The sequence below is a fragment of the Octopus sinensis genome, linkage group LG10 (assembly GCF_006345805.1).
Source record: "Octopus sinensis linkage group LG10, ASM634580v1, whole genome shotgun sequence".
Classification (NCBI taxonomy): Eukaryota; Metazoa; Mollusca; class Cephalopoda; order Octopoda; family Octopodidae; genus Octopus; species Octopus sinensis.
This window is the reverse complement of record NC_043006.1, coordinates 26,676,067-26,700,121: the sequence shown is the minus strand read 5'-3', so window position 1 is coordinate 26,700,121 and position 24,055 is coordinate 26,676,067. Positions and strand designations below refer to the sequence as shown.

Here is a 24,055-nt window from a genome sequence, read left to right as displayed (position 1 = left end):
TTTAGGAATTTTCTTTTACATCAAGTTCAAAATTTTACGCCAGCTGTTAAACTGCCACAACGTTGCTGTCCGTTGTTAAGAAGTTTTGAATAGCAGCCATGGTGAGTCTACTATCCTCAGATTCTATCCCTTCAAACTTTGGTTTCCAATATTTTTTAATTTTTATTCAGCTTGCAAGTTTGTCTGTCCCTTTTAAATGTTTTGCTGTTCGCCTTGAAGCAGACCTTTCCGTTGTCATTGCCTGATATTTATGATTGATCTTTCAAAATATTTTGTTTCTCAACTTACTCAAGATCTTTTGTTGTTTATAAATGGGAAAGAAATAGATAGAGAAAGATAGAGAGTAAGAGAAAGCGAGGGAGAGTCAGAGAGAAAGGAAGAGTAAGAGAGTGAGGAAATGAGAGAGAAAGGAAAGAGAAACAAAGAGGGAGAATGTGGTGATAAGAAACAGAAAGGAAGCAAGAGAAAGTAACAACCACACTCTCACCCGTGCGTAGAGTGGGTCACCTTAAGCTAGTATATATATAAGTTGTACATATGTATGTTAGACACATAATGTATATAACATAATATAATATAATATATATATGGCGTTAGGAAGGGCATCCAGCTGTAGAAACATTGCCAGATTAGACTGGAGCCTGGTGCAGCCTTCTGGCTTCCCAGAACCCCGGTCGAACCGTCCAACCCATGCTAGCATGGAGAACGGACGTTAAATGATGATGATGATGATGATATATAATTATATTTAGTAGAAAGAATAGCTATAACTCTTTGACTGCTATTTCTAAATTCGGTGTGTGGTGAGGCAAATCGTTGCTAAACCCTTAATTACTTAGTATATATAATTATATATATTGATGAAGGGCAAATACCCTGAAACATGTCTGAAGTTGCCTAATCAGCAAGGGGAAGCGGCTGACCTCCCCTGTTCGAAGGTTATAATGGGCACAGGTTGCTGTGTCATATAGCTAGCTAGAGGCGATGACCTCTTGGAGCTAATCAATGGCAGCTTTCATCCTATATTTATGGACTGCCATATTTGCTTGGCGATAACTATTAATATATATATATATATATATGCACATCTACCCATGTATATATATATATAAATTAGAGAAGAACCACCTTTTATCAATTCAACAATGAAATAACAATGATATAATTAAATTATACCATATAGAAAAAAATTAAAAATACGATAGAAACATATACCAATAATTATGTAAAGTTCAAAATAATAAATAAACAGTATATAATTGGTAAAAGGACTACACATATATCTATTTAATTATTATTTTTATTATTATTATTATTATGTGAATTAACGTATTATGTAATTTATTTTGTGAAATAGTTTTGTAAGACAAAATATTATCTAATAGTTAGGAGTTTTATTTTTGTAGCATTACATTGAAGTAAATACTTTTAATATTAAGTGATATTTTGTTTAATTCTATAAGTGAGTGTAATATTAAATCTATATATACTATAGGCGCAAGAGTGGCTGTGTGGTAAGTAGCTTGCTTACCAACCACATGGTTTCGGGTTCAGTCCCACTGCGTGGCATCTTGGGAAAGTGTCTTCTGCTATAGCCTCGGGCCGACCAATGCCTTGTGAGTGGATTTGGTAGACGGAAACTGAAAGAAGCCTGTCGTATATATGTATATATATATATATATATTTATGTGTGTGTATATGTTTGTGTGTCTGTGTTTGTACCCCCCAACATCGCTTGACAACTGATGCTGGTGTGTTTACGTCCCCGTCACTTAGCGGTTCTGCAAAAAGAGACCGATAGAATAAGTACTGGGCTTACAAAGAATAAGTCCCGGGGTCGATTTGCTCGACTAAAGGGGGTGCTCCAGCATGGCTGCAGTCAAATGACTGAAACCAGTAAAAGAGTAAAGAATAAGAGTATATATAAATTAATAATATAAGTTTAAATAATAGGTGTGTATATATTTGAACCATTTTCAATTTTTAATTCCAGTAGTCATAGTGTGTACTAGCATTATGTATATAAGTTAGCATGAAGTTTTTTTAGTATATATTACTTAATTAGAATAAGATTTAACTTAGATGTTTATTAAATAAATAATTTAATTTAATGTAAATAGATTAAATTATAGTATTTTAGTTTTCACCTTATGTATATTTTGTATTTTATATATATATATTTATTTGTTTTAAATATTTTAAGTACTTGTATTTTAATTTTCTAGTAATGATATATTATAGTTTGTCATTCTTTTCTTATATAAGTTAAAATCTATTTTCATAGATATAATAAATATTTATACCATAATATATTTAAGATATTTCGTGTTTGTATTTTATGATACATTATTGTATTTTGTTTTGATTTTTATTGTAAAATTATGTATTTTTATATTTATTTATATTTTCTTACAAGATTATATACATATATTTATTTATTCAATTATTTTATTATTTTTATCTTGGACCTGAAGATTGACTATATTTAAAATGAATTGATTTTACTGTTATCAGTTTGAAAATATAACCATGAAACAAACACGTGTAGTCGTTTTACCAATTATATAATTTTAATTTATTTAGTACTTTACTTAATTATTGGTATATGTTTTTACCACATATTTAAATTTTTTTTTATATCATTAATTATATCATTGTTGAATTGATAAAAGGTGGTTCTTCTCTAATTTATATACATATATTATATATTGTGAAATTTGATTTAGTATTACTAAATTGTATTTTTCCCTGTAAGTTTGGAATAATATTCCCTAATATTATTATTATATATATATATATATATATATATATATATATATATGTATATCTATCTACATATACATTTATATATGTGTATATATATATTGAAATAGTACGGTAGACAAACCCATTAGAGCAAAGAAACAGGCCTGGAAAGCCTGGAGGGATGGGGGTAGCAGGGAACTGTACCAGGTAGCCAAAACGGAGGCTGGGTGGCAGGTATACATAGCCAAGGGTGAAGCAGAAAAGAAGTTTGCCAATGTCCAGCGACGGGAGGACCAAAGAACTGAGGTATTTCGGATTGCTAGACAGTGTGTGAGAGAATATTGTGATGTTACAGGAGAGAAATCCATCTGCATGGATGATGGTGCACTTGCTTTCAATGTTTCTGAAAAGAAAGAGGCTCGGAGAAGCCATTATGAAAGACTGCTGAATGTGGAGAATGAATGGGAGGAGGAGAGCCTGCCAAATGTTGACCCAGTAGAGGGACCAGCTATCCCAATAGACAGCTCCCTAGTAGATAAAGCAATTAAGGGTATGAAGCCAAGAAAAGCCCCCGGCCTATCCGGAATCACTGATGAGATGCTTAAAACATCTGGTGGTGTGGGCTATGGCCTAGTCACCCGCATTGTAAACCAGGTAGTTCATAATGGAGTCATACCCAATGACTGGTGTAGCAGCACCATAGTCAACTGCTACAAGGGTAAAGGTGATGCTCTAGATAGAAATAACTACAGGGGTATCAAACTGCTGGATCAAGCGATGAAGGTCACAGAGTGGGTCATAGTCTAACTCATTAGGGAGAGAGTCTGCTTAGATGAGATGCGGCTCGGTTTTGTTCTGGGTAGAAGCACTACTGATGCCATATTCCTGGTTCAACAACTACAGAAGAAATACCTAGCTAAAGATAAACCCCTCTACTTAGCTTTTGTGGACTTGGAGAAAGCCTTTGACAGGGTCCCCCAATCCCTTATCTGGCGGACAATGCGGAAACTGGAGATAGACGACTGGTTAATAAGGGCTGTACAGGCCCTATACAGAGAGGCCATTAGTAAGGTTAGGATTGGCAACGAATATAGTGTGGAATTCCGGGTAGAAGTAGCGGTCCACCAAGGTTCAGCCCTAAGTCCTCTTCTATTCATCATAGTCCTCCAGGCAATAACAGAGGAATTCAAGATGGGTTGCCCCTGGGAGCTCCTCTATGCTGGACATAAGAAGCATTGGATGTGGCATGCAAGAGAGATGTTTGTGCTGGTATGGTCATGTACTACGGATGGATGAGGAGAGCTGTGTGAAGAAGTGCCACTCCCACACAGTTGAAGGAATCCGGGGGAGAGGTAGACCCAGGAAGACATGGGACAAGGTGGTCAAGCATGACCTTCAAATGTTGGGCCTCACAGACCGAGATCTCTGGAGATATGCTGTGACTGTGAAGACCTGACAAATAATGTGACTTCATGGCTGTTTCCTGCACCAGTTTCACATAGCAGCCCCAGCCCATCCAAAGTACCTTGGATTGCAAAACGGCCTGCTGTGCTTACCTTGGATCGTAGGGCGACCTGCTGTGCTTGAGGAGACCTATTGAGTCAAGTACATCAACATCAAAATAAAAATAAAATGGAAATTGTAGTTGTGATACCTGTGCTGGTGGCACGCAAAAAGGACCATCTGAATGTGGCCAATGCCAGCATTGCCTTGACTGGCTTCCATGCCAGTGGCACGTAAAAAGCACCCACAACACTCACGGAGCGATTGGCGTTAGGAAGGGCATCCAGCTGTAGAAACACTGCCAGATGAGATTGGAGCCTAGTGCAGCTTCCTGGCTTCTCAGACCCTGGTCGAACCATCCAACCCATGCTAGCATGGAAAACAGATGTCAAATGATGATGATGATGATGATATATATATATAAAGATTTACCTATAGACATATATTTATTGCACATATATGTGTTTGTGTGTGTATATATATATATATATAACTGCTGGTTTATCTGAACCATCAGTGAAATTCATCTAATAATTTCTTGTGAAAATAACACTAAATTTGCCAATTTCTCAGATATCACTCACAACTTAGTTGCAAATTTATATTACCCTTTTCATAAACCCAATGAATTTACCACAATATGGCAACGTCGTATCCCTGCACTTAATAACATTGTAACTTATCTCTATTAGAATTTTAGGCTTATCAAATAAAGATATCTTTAACAATCATACCCCATATTATAACCCAGCTTTCCAGATCAGTGGTTTCCCCTGCACTCTAAGCCCTCAAAGGCCAGGAACCAGGAAAACCTATGGTTCTTGCAACCTTTCTCCCTTCTAGTTTCTTTAAAATTCTGTACTCAATTTCTCACCGCAACATAGCATCACCCTATCTTCAATAAATCATCTATTAAAATCTCCTACTCCACCATGCCTAACATAGGATCCATAATCGCCTCCTGTAGTAGATGCAAACTTCACCACCTGTCTTTGGGCCCTATGATCCATGCACCTGAACCCCATCTGATTCAATACCTGCCTCAATGATACTCTCCATACTACTACTGGTATTGTCACATATAACAGCAGTGATGCACCCTCCAAATCTAACATCAGTAGTAATAATACCTCTAGTGTTTCTTCAGAGGTAATTGATCATACAAACCAGACCTTTTCAAGGATCAGCTTCAACTCTAGTGCAAGGAAGGAAACTTGCAATTTCTGGGTGTCTCAACTCCGACTTCTTGGATGTTTCTATCTATGCAAAAATGTAACCTACAAATGTCAGGTAGTAACACCACATTCCTATAGGCAAGGGTGTATATTTGCTGCACTGTTGATTTCAACCACTGCTACTGAGCATGCATGAATTCCTTCTCCAATCAAACTTCTAAATTATCTATCTCTTTAGCAAATCACATACACAACCTCAAGTTCCAAAACATCCCCTATACCCTATCCTGGTCCATTATCTGTAGGGTTCCACCGTACAACCACTAGCCTTGGAGTTTGTAAACTGTTTAAAAGAGAATCACTTGCCATCCTTTGCAACCACAACCCTACCATTACTTAATAAATTCTCGGATATAATACTTTCATGTAAGCACAAATTCTACTCATCGTTTTCCCATTATGTAAAATCTATGTGATTCCCACACTACAACATTATCTTAAGTTACACTAGTAATATATCCTTTCTATCATATATTTCTTCTTATGATTACCTTTGCAAATCCCTCTTACCCAGCACATTTCCTTTTACAGCTACCCCATCCTCATACTTTCAATTCCTTTCCCATCTCCACTTTGCTTCTTCAACCAGAACTGCTTAACACCACCACCCCTTGCCTTTGCTACCAACCTATTCTTCTTATTTACTCTCATACTTCAACACTTTTCCTCCACTACCAACCAACCTATGGTCATTCTTTGAATCCACCTTTCGCCACCCTACTGGCATCTACTAGATCTTTTCCCTCCCTTCTCTCACTATTCCAATTCCCCTTCTCAGTTCGATAGCCCCACCATCTCTATTAACATATTTTGTCAAACCCAACAATGCTACCCCTTCCACTTCTACTTCTTTCAATACCCTGTTCACTCACCTTTCCTTCTTTCTAATCTGACTCTCTTATCGCTTCTTGCTCTTCCTTGCTTTAACACGCTTGACACCCCCATCAAACTGACTACTTCTTCCCTCCACTTCTGCTTGCCTTCCTTTTCACTCACTCCACCTTTAAATTTTCTTGCATTATGGCTTGAAATGTTAGATATCTATCTCTCCACCCTGAAGATGGAAATTGGATCTACCTAATGTTTATATGCTTCCACTACTGGTTGTATATCCTTGACTTTTTGTGAAATACATCTGTCAATACTATGAAGTAATTCCAAGCCCCCAGAAACAGCTGTCAGACCTATAACACCATACTTTCTCCCCTTCATTTTCTGTGTCTTTGTACAATGAATAAGTTTGCTCTGTTAATACATAAATATCTATATGGCGAGCTGGCAGAAACGCTAGCATGCCGACCGAAATGCTAGCAGTATTTCGTCTGTCTTTACGTTCTGAGTTCAAATTCTGCTGAGGTTGACTTTGCCTTTCATGCTTTCGGGGTCGATAAATTAAGTACTGGTTGTGTACCGGGGTCAATCTGATCAACTGGCCCCGTCCCCAAAACTTTTGGGCCTTGAGTAACTTCTGATTTCTCATTATTTTCTCCCTGTCTGTTTCAAACCATGAAGCTGCAAGTATTGCTTCATCTTTTGAAGTAAAAACAAGCCAGCACTGTTGTTGAAGTTGAGAGAGTTTGAAACATAGTCAGGAATTGGGTAATTTTTCTCAAGGAATTTTTTCTTAACTTTGAACCAGTCGTAACTGAGGTTGCTAATAAAATATCTGGATAAGTTTTGGCATATAACAATCAATATTCTTTCCTCTATAGGATTCCAAGTCGATTTTTTATGCACACAAGTGTCTAATTTGATAATATTTAATTTAAATAAGTGACGTCTAAACTGGGGCAAAATGAATCATGACTAATTTCAATAATTTCTTCTTTTTAACTTCATGGTATGTAAATATATCATGAAGAGAGCCATTCCAGCAGATTGTGAAGGAGCTATAGAGAATATTATATGTGGAATTTTCAGATTTAGTTGAATTTGATATCATATGTCACTTTTCCATGATCCTCTTTCAATTTGACCGAGATATTTTAAATTTTTGTCATATTTCTGATATCTAAGGATGAATACTGATGTTTTTATTTTAATTTTTTTTATTTTATCTAGTTTCAGCTTACAAGCTGTGGCACCGCCATTCGGTGTTGCTACATGATTTTACTTCACGAATGCTTTTTAGCAATTGCCATTTGGTGCATGAGAGAGTTCGATGCAGCTGCCCTCATCTGTACCTCCTGCCATGAAGTTGGTTCATCTGGGACACCTGACAGGAAGAGATCCAGTTTTATTTTAAAGACATCTGCATCCCATGCAGGTCTCTCAGGTCCTTTAGGAGGATATTGAAGAGCTGTGGACCTCTGAAGCCCAGGCTACCACAGTATCTTGTCCTACATCTTGACAAATGCATTTCTGGGGAAACAAAGAAGCAGATTTACCTTATCTCACCCATTTTGCCCCAGCTAGATTTGTCTTTTATATGCTCAAAAAGAACGGTGATAATTTTCTGAAATAGTGTTCAGATTATGAAAAATGTTTTTAATGCATTTAGAGAAGGTCATTTGCTTAAACTGATATAATTTTTGTATGGTAGTGAATATTTGCAAAAATATTGTTTTCTCAAAGTCAAAAGTAAATCATACTCATGTCCCCTGTATATATTTTTTTGATGGTTTTTGATGGTTTTAAATGATTCTAACCATTGAAACCATGCACGGGCAGCCTGTCTTGAGATATGACTTGTCATCAGGTGGACCGTAGTTTTCCCATGACAAATGAAAACCATCGGAAAAATAACTTGTTTTTTAAGGTAAACTACCCATTCAAAGTGAGATGGATGTAAATAGTAAAAGCTTACCTGAAAGTTAGCCGTATCAGAAAAACAGCCGAACCTGTTATAATCGGTATAAAAGTTATAGAAAACAGAATTAAACGGCATGAATTTACTATTATATTCGTCTATGAAGGAGAAATTTATGTGAATTCTCTATTGTTTTCAGTATTTTGAATGAATCTGACCATCACAACCGTCGGAAATCATTCGTTCTTTAGGTAAGCCACATTTTCAAAGTAATATTGGGTTGGTGCATAATTATTGCGGCTTTTTATCAACAAATTTTATTCAACAAAAGCAATAATGATATTTAACAAAAACATCTTTAAATGACGGTCTGACCATCTGCAAAGCAAATGGGAAGCAATAATTGAAGTAGATGGTGAATATGCTCCGGAAAAAATCATCTAAAGATGTTTTTGTTACAAGTTGTGGCAAGACTTCTGCCCATCCCCCACCCAAAAAAAGCCACCCGCTTAAAAATTTTTTTCGAGACAACCCCCACCCCTTTTGGCTACGGGGAATACGAATCTGCAAAAAAATTGGCTTTTTAAATCACTACTCCCATTTCCTTCATTTTTCAGAAATTTTTTTCAAAATATGCAGAAAAATACGGAGATTAAAATTTCCAAAACGTTTTGTAAAATTTTTTTAAAGATTTTTTTTTTTTCTAAATATGCAGAAAAATACGGACATTATGATTCGGACAAAAAATTAAAAACATTTCTGTACTTACAGTTAGGGCCAGCGTTAGTGTTGGGGTAAAAAGTCAAAATTAAAGAATTGGGGGGGAAATTTAACTGCTGATTTTTGGCAATTTTCCAGAACCTCTGTATCCGAAAATAAGGGTTTTTGGCAAAAAATTCTTTTTAAATAAGCAAATTTGGGAGAAAAGGGGGGGGGACGAGTGGAAGTCTTTCCGAGTTAGGGTTAGTGTTGGGGAAAAAGTCAAAATTGAAGAATGTTTGGGGGGGGGGGGTTAACTGCCGATGTTTGGCAATTTTCCGGAGCCTCCGTATCCGAAAACAGGGGTTTACTCTTTACTCTTTTACTTGTTTCAGTCATTTGACTGCGGCCATGCTGGACCACCGCCTTTAGTCGAGCAACTCGACCCTGGGACTTATTCTTTTTTTGTAAGCACAGTACTTATTCTATCGGTCACTGTTTTGCCGAACCGCTAAGTGACGGGGACGTAAACACACCAGCATCGGTTGTCAAGCAATGCTAGGGGGACAAACACAGACACACAAACAAACACACATACATATATATATATATATACATATATACGACAGGCTTCTTTCAGTTTCCGTCTACCAAATCCACTCACAAGGCTTTGGTCGGCCCGAGGCTATAGCAGAAGACACTTGCCCAAGGTACCACGCAGTGGGACTGAACCCGGAACCATGTGGTTGGTTAGCAAGCTACTTACCACACAGCCACTTCTGCGCCTATTGTTGACAAAAACAATAAAAAAAAATAAACAAATTTGGGAGAAAATGGGAGGTGGGCGGAAGTCTTTCCAAATTCGGAATTCCACATGGAGAGCAGATTTTGAAAAGTAGATTTGGTGGCGATCCTTCGATATAAGTACACACGTGACTTTGTTTACATTTCTGAAGATAACAGAAACCCTTTTCTCCCACCCCTAAACCTAACCCCACCATATATATATATAAAAAAAACACTTTCTTGAAATGTATCCGGTACTTATACCGAAGTTACGCCGATTTGGTAATTTACCTTAGATATTTTTGTTTACAAAAATTTCAATTGTAACCCCTCTCCCACCTTTCGGATTCCTCATCTCACCCGTCATTGACGACATTCCGGATGTTTTTAAACTCGTCTGCTCATTTACGCATGCGTGAAATCTTTCCGAGCCAGCAGACGAAATGATGGAGGCCTCAACGCAATCGTCCCGCATTCTAGAAATAGCAGCTAAAGCTCTGAAAAATATCTTTTTCCAAAATTTCATTTTTTAAAACTCCTTACCTGTCTTTCAGAATGATACCAGCCCAAAAGAAACAAGAAATTCATCAGCATATAAGCCCCATTCCACTCCAGCTAACTTTTGTCGAAATATTAGGTAAATTTTCGGCACCTCTTTCTTAATTAATGAGAAGGCAAAATAGACTTTTCACTCATTTGCTTTGCAAGAAAAGAGCACATAAGAAATGAGTTATTAGATATGTCAAGCTAAGTGAAAATCGACGAAAGGAAAACTAATGCTAAAGTTTATGAAACTGAAAGGAAAACCCTAAAATGATAATTTTTTTATGTTTACAATTCACCCAAGACAAGGCCCCCGTGCAATACGTCCCCTACAAAGGTCGAGATCACATCACATAAGAACATTGCGACACAATTTCTTCACTGCAAATGGTCCTGCACATTTCAATGCCAAAGGAAATCAAAGTAGAAAAAGATCCCACAGCTTTCAAACGGTACCGGGACAAATTCCTCCAGGAAATACCGGATAAACCGCCTACATCGGGATACGTCTAAACCAACTCTCTGCTTGAGAGTTGGTTGTCCCGAAATAACTAACTAAAAGACTTTTCCAGGTGGTGTTATTGAGTTAGCCATGACCTGGACCAATAATGGCCGAAACCAATCTATATATATATAAATCTTACTGAATAATTTCTTTTACATCTGCTACAAACAACAACTCTATATAATCACAAATTCCCATCTCAAACACTAATGCAAAATGGAAGAGTAACAACAAAACAATTAGAAGCCACAGCAAAAATTCCGATTGTATCAAAACTTATTCCCTATTACAAACAAGGTGGTCGCAGTGTAGTGTAAAAAAGAAAATTTCTTTCACGATCACTAAACTTCTAACTAAAAGCATGTACAATAAACCGTTTACTGTACAGAAAATTAAGCAAAAAATATATCTCAAGAAATTTAGCTTCCACCTAAGAAAATTATTTTTAGATCATAAAACCATTTGAATTTAGCAATTAGTAACTAACTAATATAAAACATAAAATTTGTAACGGCTCCTCTAATAAAAAGTTCATAATAAAGTTTTTCATTAATTTATTACACTCTAGCTAATGAGAAGAGACAAAATTAAGAGGAGCTACTATTCGAAAATTATTACAATAAAGAATTTCAGCGCTACATAAAAAGCATTTATCGTGTAATAATGAGAATATAAAGAATTAGACAACTTTGTTATAAGCAAAATATTAACACGCTGAAAACAAATCAAGAGTTACAAAAGAAAACGTTTCAACGAACAGAACATTAACAGAAAATGAAATTTTGTTAGGAAAAAGTCAACATCCCACTCATAAGTTGCATTATTATTAATTTAGAAGTTATAACTGAAAAAATTGCTTTAATATGAAGCAAATTAAATCACAGGCAAGCTGAAATAGCGATTTACCTGCCATTTCGCTCAATCTTCTGCCGAAACGAAAACTACATAACTGATTATTTTGCATCAATTTCCGTTTACCTTATTTAGGATGCAACATCGTTTATATTTGTAATCCAATCTGAAACAAACTGTACTATACATAATTAGAGATATTTATAGCTATTTTATTTAGGAAAGTCTGGCTCATCGTCATAATAATAATATCTACATTCTTATACACTATGTGTCAGCGTACTGCGATATGTAAACTGGGTGTGCCCCAATATAATATATTTAAAAAATGCGAAAAATACAAACCGCTAATTTTAAATACATCAAGTTTTGATATCTGTCCTTAAGATTCTGTGCATAAAGCATTTCATATTAATAAGCCAAATTATATACAGTAATCCCTCTCCATACCGCGGTATATTATTTAAACTTACGTCGATTCCTCCGTGGTGTTGTTTTGCATTTATAATAAAATAAATATATACAAATTATAAAAATAAAAATAATGCAATACAATACTGTTTCTACTTCGCGTATTTTCACCTATCGCGCGAACTGAGGGGGAACGGAACACCAGCGATAGTAGAGGGATTACTATAAATACCTTTTGAAAGCACATTTAAGAAATTTTATGGACAAAATATTTGCTTACTAGTGTATCACGAAATAAAAAGAACGGGACCAGTTTTAATGAAAACCACAAAAGCATCGCGAGTGATGTCTCATCAATTGTGGAGTTTTTGCGGGTTTACAATAAGGGAACGGATACGTTTATGTATTAATGTCTTACAGAAAGTCACATGTTTGGATCTTCTTTTTTTCTTTATCTGATCTTATAGCAATGACTCGGGGTTTGAAACTAAAACAGTTTGGTTCACAAGATGACGCACAATTTGTAGGGGACGTACTTAGCGATTAAATCTACTTAGCTCATGGCTGATATTTCTTTAAAGCTCCGATAGATAAAAAAAAATACTCAACCCCAAAAGGTTCAAAATTTCTTACATTCCACTGCTCTCTTCTCTAGATAATAATTACTAACTCCACCAGTGGGAATACCACAATTATTTTGAAAACAGTAAGATGGTTTGAAGTTTATTACAGTGCATGAATATATATCTTTCGAAATAGTATTTTCTTTGTCTACATAGGTAGAATTAAAAGTGCAGTCATAGGAGACATCTAAAAGGTAAAGGCCTTGTTATACACTTGTCACATCTAACTTCAGAGTTGTAATCTATTTTCATTTTGTCATGAAGTAAACAATCTCAAGTATGGAACGAAATCGGAGATTTAATCAAGCTACAATATTCTGCTACTGTACAACGTTGATAAAGCTTCATATTTTAATAGCTGTATTACTATCTTATTTTCACATCACTGAGCGAATTGTAGTAGCTACCCCATAAAGCTGTGGATTCTAGGAAAAAAAAAAGTTATGTAACGGTTAGTAATTCGTTGCAATCAAGGGTCACCAATTGTGAGAACTGTTCATGCGATGGTGAAGGCTGCAATTCTTTAACTTGAGGTCACCAATTTGTAACGGTTAGTATTGTTAAGGTATTGGTTGCCAGTGTACAAGATAGAAGAACAGTGATTGAAGTTGTAAAGAGATATTTATTTACTGGTACTTTGTATATATCCAAAACTACGACGGGTTGGTATATATAACTAATAAATGGAAAAGCATGCGGGATGAAAAAAAAGTTAATTTCGGCTGGTATCTCATAGTAGTATATATATAGAGAGATATGGTAATGTTACAGAGAAAAGAAAGTTAGTGAGAGTGAGAGTGGTAGGACGAAACAGCTGCTTAGTTGGTGAGTTACCATAGTTGTCCCTTTGTGCCTTTTCCTTTAGAGATAGCGTTTTGTTCAGCCGGTCAGCCAGACTCGGTTCTCACCAACTAATTCCTAATTCAAGCACTCAGGCTCTTACCCAGAGGAGATGACTTTAGCTTACGGAGTTCTTGTTTTCATAACTATCCAAAACCAGAATAGACCTGTTAAGTGAAACTTGGCGATCGAGGATCGAATCCACGACATCGTAACTAAATGTTCCGGGTTCGGACCAACTGCATAGCACTTTGGGCGAAAGTCTTCTACAATAGCCTTGGACTGATCAATATTTTGAATCAAATTTGCTAGTTAGAAATAGTCTGGAAGTCCATTGCATGTGTGTGTGAGCGCGTGAATTTTATGCCGTTTGAAACCGCACTTACCAGGAAACAAAAATGGGGTGAAGACAATGATATAAAAGCCTCATCAGTTTTTAAAATTTTTATCAACATAATCATAATCTACATTGCTGTAAATGTGTCTGCAACATTTCATCAACCCTTTCCTGGATTATTCCAAGATATTTCGAATTTTGATAATGTTATTTTTTTTGCAAAAGCACGAGAAAACTCCTGAAAATATACATGTTATGAAATGGGCCCTAACGTGAGATCATGTGGTTTCCAAAGCTTGCTGGATCACCCCAATACACACACGTTGACTAGTGAACTTTAACGTTTGGTAGCCATTTTCGACAGTTTCTAGTCAGTGCTCGAAGGGAGAGCACGCCTGAATGAATATACAGCTTGCTCACTGGAGTTATTGTTCTTGATTTTGTTTTTCTACTTTCTGATATTGAACCCATGCAATGAAAAACGAGGAGTATACGAAGTGTGAAGGCATCTTTGCCACGGAGGAAGAGGAGTCTAAGGTTTCAGTTCACAGAAATGTAAGACAAGTCAACTATGCAACCAGTATGAAAATAGGAGAGAAAGAAAGAAAGGCTGGCTACAAGTCACATGCCAACAGTAAGCAGAGGAGAAAGAGGGCAAGAGAGAGAGAAAACAATGAAAGGGAAGAAGGAGAAAATCTAAAAATAGAGGAGAGAGAGAGAGGGGGGGGGGAAGGAGAAAGAGGGAAGGCTAGAGATAGAGTCGCACGGATATATAAAGAATTGATTGCAATGTCACTGCAACGATTTTTGTTTCAATTCTTACAGGTATTTCACAAACTTTGCAAGGAAACATATTTATTGGTCAAAATTCAGCCTATAATTGAATACTTGTTCCACCTGCTGAACTCCGTCCGTCCATCTGTTTCTTATGCTACGTTCGTCCAGTGGTCGAGGGACCCTTTCTGTTTGTTATTTCCTCGTGTTTGTATATGTACATTCGTTTGCCTTACTCTGGGGCTTGGTACTTTCAGCTTAGGCCCTTGGCCCAGCTGGTTTTGAGTGGTGTCGGAGATGGTTGGGCAGGGCTACATGGGCATTTGGGACTCCGACTGAGGGGGCTGTTGGCTGTGGATGGTCTGTGTATCTTATTTTGTCCTGTTTGTTGTTGTGTTATTGTCCTTTTCCTGCTTCTTGTGCTTTGGCGGTTTCTGTTTGTTGTTTATTGCCTTTGATTTATATATATAAAGCAAAGTATAGATAATATTGTAGTAAATTCGACTTACAGCTGTTTCTGACAGTTATTATAGGTTTGTTCATTGACCAGTTTATTCAATCAGTCCACTGATTGGTTGAGAAAAATTGAACGACCTTAAAGAACTAATGCTATCTTTATCAGAGTCATACATATATATGTAACTTACACTAAAAATGTTTTACTGGTCAAAGAATCCTATGCTTTAGTAACCATTTTTTTTTTTAGAAAAATGGTGTCACAATTTCAGAATCAAAAAATAGAGGCAACATCTTCATTTTTCTGACAATAAAACTTATGATCATGAAATTCACCTTCATCCTAAACTAAAATAAGATACATGATGTCTTCTGTCCTTTTTTCAGAGTTCATACATTCCAAAAAGAGATAGCATTAACAAAAGCCTTATATTGTATAAGAGTAGTCTTGTGTGTATTCAGTCCATTCCTCTGAAGCAGTACATCTAGGATGAAATATTTTATGTTGCATGAATCTGAATCAGAGTATGCTTGAGTAGTCATTGTACACAAGAATACGAACAAAGCTTAATGAGGAATTTAGTGACCTCCCAATGCTCGTATAGGTAGTTATAACATTCATGAAACCTTTGCTACAACAAAGCTACTGCCTAAGTATTAATCACTCTTATACTAGTCCTCAACTAGCTGATATACTCGTCCAGAATTATATTGAGGTGGAAGGTACTGTGCACCAAAATCGGTAATACATAAACTTCTGGAGAAAGAAAAACTGAAAAGGTGTGAAATTTGTGTCTTTCAGATGGAAGGCCTTGACCCTAAAATAGAAAAAAAATCATGAAGAAAGTAACAAAGTCTACACACTTGATTCCTTGGATACTAACTGCTTCAGTATGATGGGAAACCAGTATGGAGTGGGATAAGGTAGGAGATATAGGAGTGGCTCAAGGAGAACAGAACAAAAAAATGTACTAGGTGTGGGAGCAATATAGTGGGTGAGTAGGTCATGATGGTAAATATGTGAAGGCATTGAGAATGACAGCAGATAAGAGGTGTTTAGAGGGAAGAGAGAACAGTGGCTGAAGGCACAGAAAGTAGGGGGTGATTGGTCGAAATGGTGGGCTCAGGAATGATGAGGAATGTAGGAGACTCTTAGGGAGGGGATGGGATGTAATGTGTGCTGCTTCTGCTCTCAGGTGAGTACAATAGCCAATTAGTACCAAAGTAGAACAAGCATAACTAAGTGATTTTAGGTTATCATTTTTGCTGTAATGGACAGGTCTTCTTGAGCACAGCAAAATGACAATCATATCAGTCCCTTGTCACCTCTCCTGTAAGGCTCAACAACTTGAGATCAGCTTTCAAAACTTCATTTCATTTCTTCTTGGGTCCACCGCTTCCATGAATTCCATCCACTTTAAGCCATTGACACTTCTTTATGCAACCGTCTTCATTCACATACATCATCTGACCAAACCCGTGCAGTCTTCTTTCTTGCATGCTACATCTAATTCCTCTTATGCCTAACTTTTCTTTCAATACATTTGCACTTTGTTGTACATGCACACTATGGGCTTCTTTCAGTTTTCATCTACTAAATCTACTTGTAAGTCTTTGGTCTTAAACTCAACCACAAAACTATTATTTACATCATCAATGGCAATGCTATCAATTAGAAAAGAAAGAAAACCCCAATTACTTTTAGTTCTGATACCCAGAAATAAGATGATTTAAATCAAAATATATTTTGAAAAAGCAAAGGAGTAAGATGGTAATTCTGAGGCAATCTTGGATTGATTACAAAGAAATCAAAATCAAACTAAAACTTGACTGTTGAGAAGTCACCATCACAAAATGTGTGTATACTGAAAAATTAGATATATATCATTACTATTAAGGCACTAATTTAATGAAAAAGGATGGAAATGTTTTATTTGTGAAATCAGTTCAAAACAAAAATGAAATGTGCATGTATGACTGAGAGTGATTATAATTTACTGTAGGTTCACCATAATAATGATTTAAACAATACATGTTCCATTATAATTATTGTTGTTGTTGCTCTTATTATTATCATTAAAGATGTAAAGAATGAATGAGAAAAAAAAAAACCCAAGTATTATCAAACAATACTTAACAAGTGTTCTTAACCCCCAAATTGCTTCAAACCATGTTTTTAAGATTTAATTAATATTAGTGTATTAATAATAATCTTCATAGAATGTTAGGAATATAACATTCAATTTGATCTCCACCAAGAAAATAACTTACACATTTCCTCCTTTGAATAACCCATAAAAAAAAAAAATCCTGTGCTAGCTTAGGTTCTTTTTTTCTCTCTTTAAATAATAAATGTGTAATAATTTTGTTTCTCACTTCAAGTGAGATAATGTTCAAAATTCCACTTTTGGCTATCTGATTTAGAGCACTTTTGTGTAGAAACAGATTCCCCAGCTTTTGTACTGTGAAGACATGCTCCAGTCATTACATGAACCAATGTTCCATTATTCTGTAAAATTCAAAAAGAAAAAATATTTGTTTTACTTCATAAACTAAAAGACAATACATCACATTTCATCATATTTCTTAGAAATATATTATTAAATATACCTTAAAGTATTTCCATTCTTGAGCTTTTTTCTCACCATCACACGTGTGCAGGGTAGGCTTATCTCCAGTCTGGAAAATTTGAAGACACCCAGTCTCCCTCCGAAGTTCATTTTTTAAACTTAAAGAGAAAATCTACAAAAAGAATATTAAGAAGAAATATGAAATGAAAACCAATTTATAACCAATGTTTGCAGCAATCGGCCCACCCATACATGTTATATACAACAAATAACATGTTCAGCTGAAATGAGTTAAATATAAAAATGAGTTTAACAAAATATAATATGTTTCGTTTTGTTCAAAGTCACTTCAAAAACAAGAAAATTGTAGTAAAGCTGCATGACAGTGGTGTCAGACATGGAATGCAGACCATCATACAACTTGTTTGATATCGAGTTTTTATTCTTCTCTTCCATTTTATGAATTCAGTGTGCACATGTGTGTTGTATGTTCATACTTTTCTTTCTTGTTCCTATTCAAAACTGTTTACAGATCACAACCATCTCACAAACCTACAGTCATGAGGAGTGCTCTGCACACCAACGGCTGTGAAACTAGTTAGTAAAAGAAAAACATAGTTCCTTATATGGAGAGGGATGAATAGAAAGACAGGTCTGCAGGAGTAAGGGAGGAGGTGAAGTGGCAATGGCTGTGGTGGTGGTAATAGTGTGCTAAAGGTGAGGGTGATGATGGAAGTTGGTGGCAAGAATGATGGTGATGATGGTAGTGGTGGTTTTTTAAGAATTGTAGTGGTAGTGATAGTGGTGAGGCATACCTACATTATACACATGTGCACATATCTACAAGTAAGCATATAGACATATCTATATATGCAGTGCTTGCTACTGCCAGATATCTCTAACAATCTATCTAACTATCCATCAATCAATCTATTTACCTGTCTCCATCTATCAATCAATTATATAGTAGTCTAAACATTTATCTATGACTATTAATCCGACTATCTGTCTGATTAGCAATCTGCTTGTCTATCTATCTATCTATCTACCTATTTCTTTATTACCCACAAGAGGCTAAACACAGAGGGGGCAAACAAAGACAGACAGATGGATTAAGTCGATTATATCGACCCCAGTGCATAACTGGTACTTAATTTATCGACCCCGAAAGGATGAAAGGCAAAGTCGACCTCGGCAGAATTTGAACTTGGAACTTAACGGCAGATGAAATACGGCCACGCATTTCGCCCGGCGTGCTAACGTTTCTGCCAGCTCGCCGCCTTTCTATCTACCTACCTATCTATGTAACTACCTAGCAATCAATCTGTTATCTATGTATCAAACTAACTATTCATTAGTCAGTCAACCTATCTATCAGCCTGCATAACTTCCTCCATATCACAAAATACCTATTGATCCACTGAACAATTTATTTTTCTGTCTGTCTGTCAATTCATCTGTTTGTCTCTTTATCCATCTATATCTACCACATCAAAGACTTATGAAAGGACACTGTCCTGCTTATCAGATTGAACCATCAATCCCTATAGATATCCAAGACTGCAACCAGAAAAGGCCACCCAACTGATTGGCATAAAGTCATTCACAAGACACATGCCTGTCTCTGTTCCATTGATTCACTTGTTTTCTGTCTCTGCCTTTTCCACTGTTAATGTAATGACTCCTTCTCTGACCCACTCATCACTCCTCTTCACAAAATCTGTTGTGCCTCTCCCCCATCTCCTGCACTAATCTCAATGCCCAGTCCTTCCTTCCCAGAATGTTGATCCTCTAGAATTCATTTTTTGATCATGAGGAATATTAATGGAATGACTTTCACTGGTCTATGAAGGTCTACAAAGGCTATGAGTACTACCCATTCCTCCAGGCACAGAGAGTTAAAACATGCCTACTGAGCTGTCTGTCAGATTGCCTGTTAGCCTCTGTCTAAACCCAATTTAAGTGATGGATGATACATCTAATTCATTAAGCTTATTCAGGAGGAAGACCGTGATAACTGTGGTCACAGTGGTGAGGATGACAGTGTATTGGTGGTGAAAATACAAACCATTATAAATGTAGCAAGATATATGGAGGTGGTTGTGATGATAATGGTGCTAATAGAGATGGACATGACAAATAAAGGTAATGATGACAGTTGTAATGAATTCCCCACCCCCTGTAAGAGGTATATAAAAGTAAATTATATATATATATATATACACACACACACACACACAAAATTGGCATATATTTTAGAATTTCATTCTCAATTTGAACCTATTTTACACATGCTAATTTGGACAGATTCACAAAACTTTTAGTCCTCTATTGATACCCTTTTAAATGAATAGTGGCAACTAACTATAAATTCTTGTCTCCCCACTTCAATTTCTTTATTTACTTCACATGTGTTCATATATGAGGTAATTAAAGATCTAATATATCTATATCTGTTTTTCTGTTTTTTTTTTGTTTTCTCAATTTATGTTATAGTCCTATTCTCCTTGTTTGCTAGTGTTTAATGATGATTTGAATTAAATTACAGATATATTTTCCTACTTTCAAACACAATGCCATGTATCCAAAATATTCGATGCTGCTCATCCACTTAATATAAGACATTTGGAAATTACTTTTTACTTTTATTTATGTTAAGTAAAGCTGTTGCTTAGCTTTTCATCTGAACTTAAAGATAAAACCCCTTTTCAACACATTTGTTTCTAAATATATTTTTCATCAATAACCTATTGTTTAGTCTTATGAACTATACAAGTGTTCTTGTATTTTACTGTCATTGTCATTTTTATTATCATTGATCATTTTTCCATCTCTATAAAACTGCAGCAAATACAAAGAGATTTTCCTCTGGCTGTATCCGAAAAAATATATATTATGAAACAAAAATAAACACAAAATTTATTACACGAATCTGTTACCACCACGACAGTCAACTATTTGACGCCGAACATGAGTTTGATATTGAATACATCATCGCCATCATCATCATCATTTAATGTCCGTTCTCCATGCTAGCATGGGTTGGATGGTTTGACCGGAGATCTGGGAAGCCAGAAGGCTGCACCAGGCTCCAGTCTGATCTGGCAGTGTTTCTACAGCTGGATGCCCTTCCTAACGCCAACCACTCCGTGAGTGTAGTGGGTGCTTTTTACGTGCCTTTTTACATCCACGAATACATCCATGAATTTTCCGCTCAGATAGCTCTTCCCAAGACTGCAAGTATTGCCAGTCTATCTCTCTCACTAATTTGTTCACCTCGCCTGCGAGCCATCTAAAGTTAATAATAATGATTCTGCTAATTCCACGTGTAAACATGTGTTGAATAGAACTCACTGAATAAATCTTAATTAACTATGTTGTCAATTGTATGCACCTGACATATGCTAACGTGTATGCAGCCAGACTTTTCACACAGAGGTAGTTGATAATTTACAAACTGCATATTGAACTATTTATCAAGTTTAGCTAATCAACTGTTCCACAAAACACTGATGACACTTATTGAAGAAGTAAAACATGAAACCAGTACCTATAGGGTTTGAAACAATGTATTTGTTGTTTTTGTGTTGTGTCACAAAAAATTATTAATAGTGAAAGACAAGGTATATCTTTAATAAATTACCCCTTATATTTGATTTTGGTTTCTAGTTGGGATTTCTCTATTTCACCTCCTTGGGAGAAAACACACATTAAGGTATTATTACCTCTGCCAAGGAAGGAGGTTATGTTTTCATCTGTGTTGGTTTGTCCGTCTGTGTGCAAAATAACTCAAAAAGCTGTGAATGGTATTTGATGAAACTTGCAGGAAAAGTTGGTAATGACACAAGGAACAGATGATGACATTTTGGGGGTGATCCGTGAATTTTTATGGATTCTTGAAGGATTTTTCATTTGTTATATTTACTTTACATAAAGTATTACATTACATTCTTTGATTATTTCCCTTGAAAACACATTCATCATTTGCACTTAACTTATGGTGGCATTGCTGATTCTAAAGTTTATTTTCGTTTCTCTATTAGTAATTTTACTCACATGTCTACCTTAAAATGAACTGCTTGGCAGAGGTCTGTGGAGGATGACATGACAAGCCTTGACTATTGGGATCAACTCAAAAAGCTCAGGCTTTGCTCCTTCCATCGCCGCTGTGAGCTCTATATCTGTATGATGTGAAAAATATTCCATCAACATTGCCCATCTTTAAAATTCGTCCGAGGCTTGGCCCCCGTGGCATCCGTCCACTACAGAAATGTTCGTGTCGTATCACAACACTATGACAGAACTATTTCACTCAATTGGCCCTGCTCTCTTCAACATTGTGCCAGACACACATAAAGGAGGAAAGTGACATCACGGCATTCAAACGATCCCTAGATGATTACCCCCAACAAATACCAGATAAACCACCCACATATGTCTCTGAAAACAATAACCCTCTGCTTGAATGGGCTACAGTTCCCTAGAGCTGACTGCATATCTCTTTCAGGTGCTGCTGTGAAATTAGATACGACCTGAATCAACTTTGGCTGAAACTTATCTAAGTAATCTAATCTATGCTGTAACCTTTTAATCAGAGCATGACAACATGGGTAGAGGCTGATATCTTAACATTTCTAATGGTCTTAAGTATAAAAAAATTATTTAAGATTTATATAGAACTACATTCAGAGTATGTCTATAAGCTATTGTGTTTAGATCTGGTTTCTATCCTCAAACTGTTCTGTTTTGTAGATGCAATTTTTTTTTTAAATAAAGCACTCTGAAATTAAAAAAATCAAAAATCTGAAACAATCTCAGTCCCATGAGTATCGGATAATGGATTTTCAATTGTGTAAAGAAACTGATTGTGGTGATCGTAGTTTTGACAGTGATTGTGGTGATCATAGTTTTGATGGTAATTGTGGTGAAAGTAGAGACAGTGTTGATGATAATGATGGTTGAGATTAGTATGTTTTTGCCAGCGTTGGTTTGGGAAATTGGGTGATTTTCAGCATGTGTGTATATGGGTGGAAATGAGCTGCTTGGCGGAGGTCTGCAAAGTGGAGTGGCTGCTGCATTGAGTGTCACTGGCCATACTCCATGGCGATGCCATCACAGTCATTACTGCATGGCACAGTTGAGCACACCACTTGTGCTGGGATATATGGCCCATCAGCCCCTCCCTCTCCATTTTCTGCTGCTTTACCACCCCTCTTTTTTCCTTTCTTTCTTTTCCTTACTTATCTCTTGTTTTTCTTGTTTAGTATTTTTTGTTATTGTATTTTAGCCCAAGGTCTGTCTTAATGCACTATCCAGTCTTTTATTCAGACACAGTGTATCAAGGTCTACATTTCTTATACTTAGTATAGTATATTAATTATTTTGTTTCTTTGTATTTAAATTTGAATAAAATTTATTGATTAAAAAAATATTATTAATGTATTGGGTTCAACTTAATTGGAAAGAATCTATCACTCTTCAAACTGATTATGATCCAAGTAAAAGAAAAAATTAAAAATATAAAAACTTCACCTGACTCATACTGATACCATTCTGACATGCGAAAACAGCTACATTGATATCAACGTTTTCATTTTGACCAAGTGTGTCAAGGCATAAGTTGGAAGCTGGGTTACGAACCTAAAATAATAATAAAAAAGTGGGTCAGTTTTTCCCAAAATTCTTTAAGATTGATAGAATAAAAGATAACTAAGGCAACAATAATAATGCATTTTAGAAGACAAATATAATCTATACAATAGGCTGAAAAATAAGTTGACTAACAAGGAATGAGGCGCATTTAAAAAGTATCTGACTTTATTTTTTCCCCACCAAAATTAATGCCACATGGGCAAAATCCTTTGGGCAAGATGTGATGTCACCCTTCCTGCACATGCATGAAAATTTTCATGCCAGTAGGTTACATCAGTTCCCAGCTGTTACATTTAGAGTACAACTATGTAGTGGATGGTCATTCTCATTTTCATCAAGTGCATCGAGCAGAGATATTGCATCAAGTTTTGCCAAAAGCTTAGTGATACTCAAGCTCAAACCATCCAGAAGATTCAGCAAGTGATGATACCATGAGTATGACACCAGGAGAAAATTTGTATCAAGAAGTGGTACAACTGCTTCAAACATGGCTCTCAGTGGAGAGTGAGGCACACTCAGGAAGGTCATCCACAAACCAAAGTGAAAAGCCAGTTGAGATGGTTTGGTAAATAGTCATGGAAGACCATCATGTAACACTCCAGGAAATTGTTCATGAAGTAGGAATAAGCATAGGATCAGTGCATTTTATATTAATGGATGATTTGCGCATCCAGAGAATGTTGGCAAATTTGTTCCCAAGTACTGGCAGAACAGCAGAAGCTCAGGACATGCTGGATTGTGTCAATCATGACCACACAGCATTAGTTTTGACAGG

The 24,055-nt window shown here is 36.1% G+C and overlaps 2 protein-coding genes and 1 long non-coding RNA gene across 6 annotated transcripts in view; 1 reads left to right on the top strand and 2 right to left on the bottom strand.

Moving 5' to 3' along the window:
* Nucleotides 1–13,630, bottom strand: part of LOC115216463 (neurofascin) — a 43,389-nt gene extending 29,759 nt beyond the window's left edge. Inside the window, exon 1 of one of the 2 annotated variants that reach the window (XM_036506428.1) lies at nt 13,486–13,630. Coding sequence is in view for 1 of the 2 variants with exons in the window: in XM_029785822.2 (XP_029641682.1) it covers nt 11,672–11,729 (58 nt within the window). In the remaining variant the exon portion in view is untranslated. Of the gene's footprint in view, nt 1–11,671; nt 11,794–13,485 lie in introns of those variants that run through there. The other variant, XM_029785822.2, reaches the window with a different exon arrangement.
* LOC118765063 lies at nt 6,771–17,595 on the top strand. The gene is made up of 3 exons (XR_005000912.1): nt 6,771–6,944; nt 14,576–14,587; nt 17,585–17,595. It is a non-coding gene; the product is annotated as an uncharacterized LOC118765063 (long non-coding RNA).
* The window catches only part of LOC115216642 (probable N-acetylgalactosaminyltransferase 9), a 109,782-nt gene continuing 102,700 nt past the window's right edge, over nt 16,974–24,055 (bottom strand). For all 3 annotated transcript variants that reach the window (XM_029786129.2, XM_029786130.2, XM_029786131.2), the window contains 3 exons: nt 23,161–23,268; nt 17,669–17,800; nt 16,974–17,567 (listed from right to left, as the gene is read on the bottom strand). In XM_029786129.2, coding sequence (XP_029641989.1) covers nt 17,436–17,567; nt 17,669–17,800; nt 23,161–23,268 — 372 coding nt within the window. In that variant the 3' untranslated portion in view covers nt 16,974–17,435. The remainder of the gene's footprint in view (nt 17,568–17,668; nt 17,801–23,160; nt 23,269–24,055) is intronic.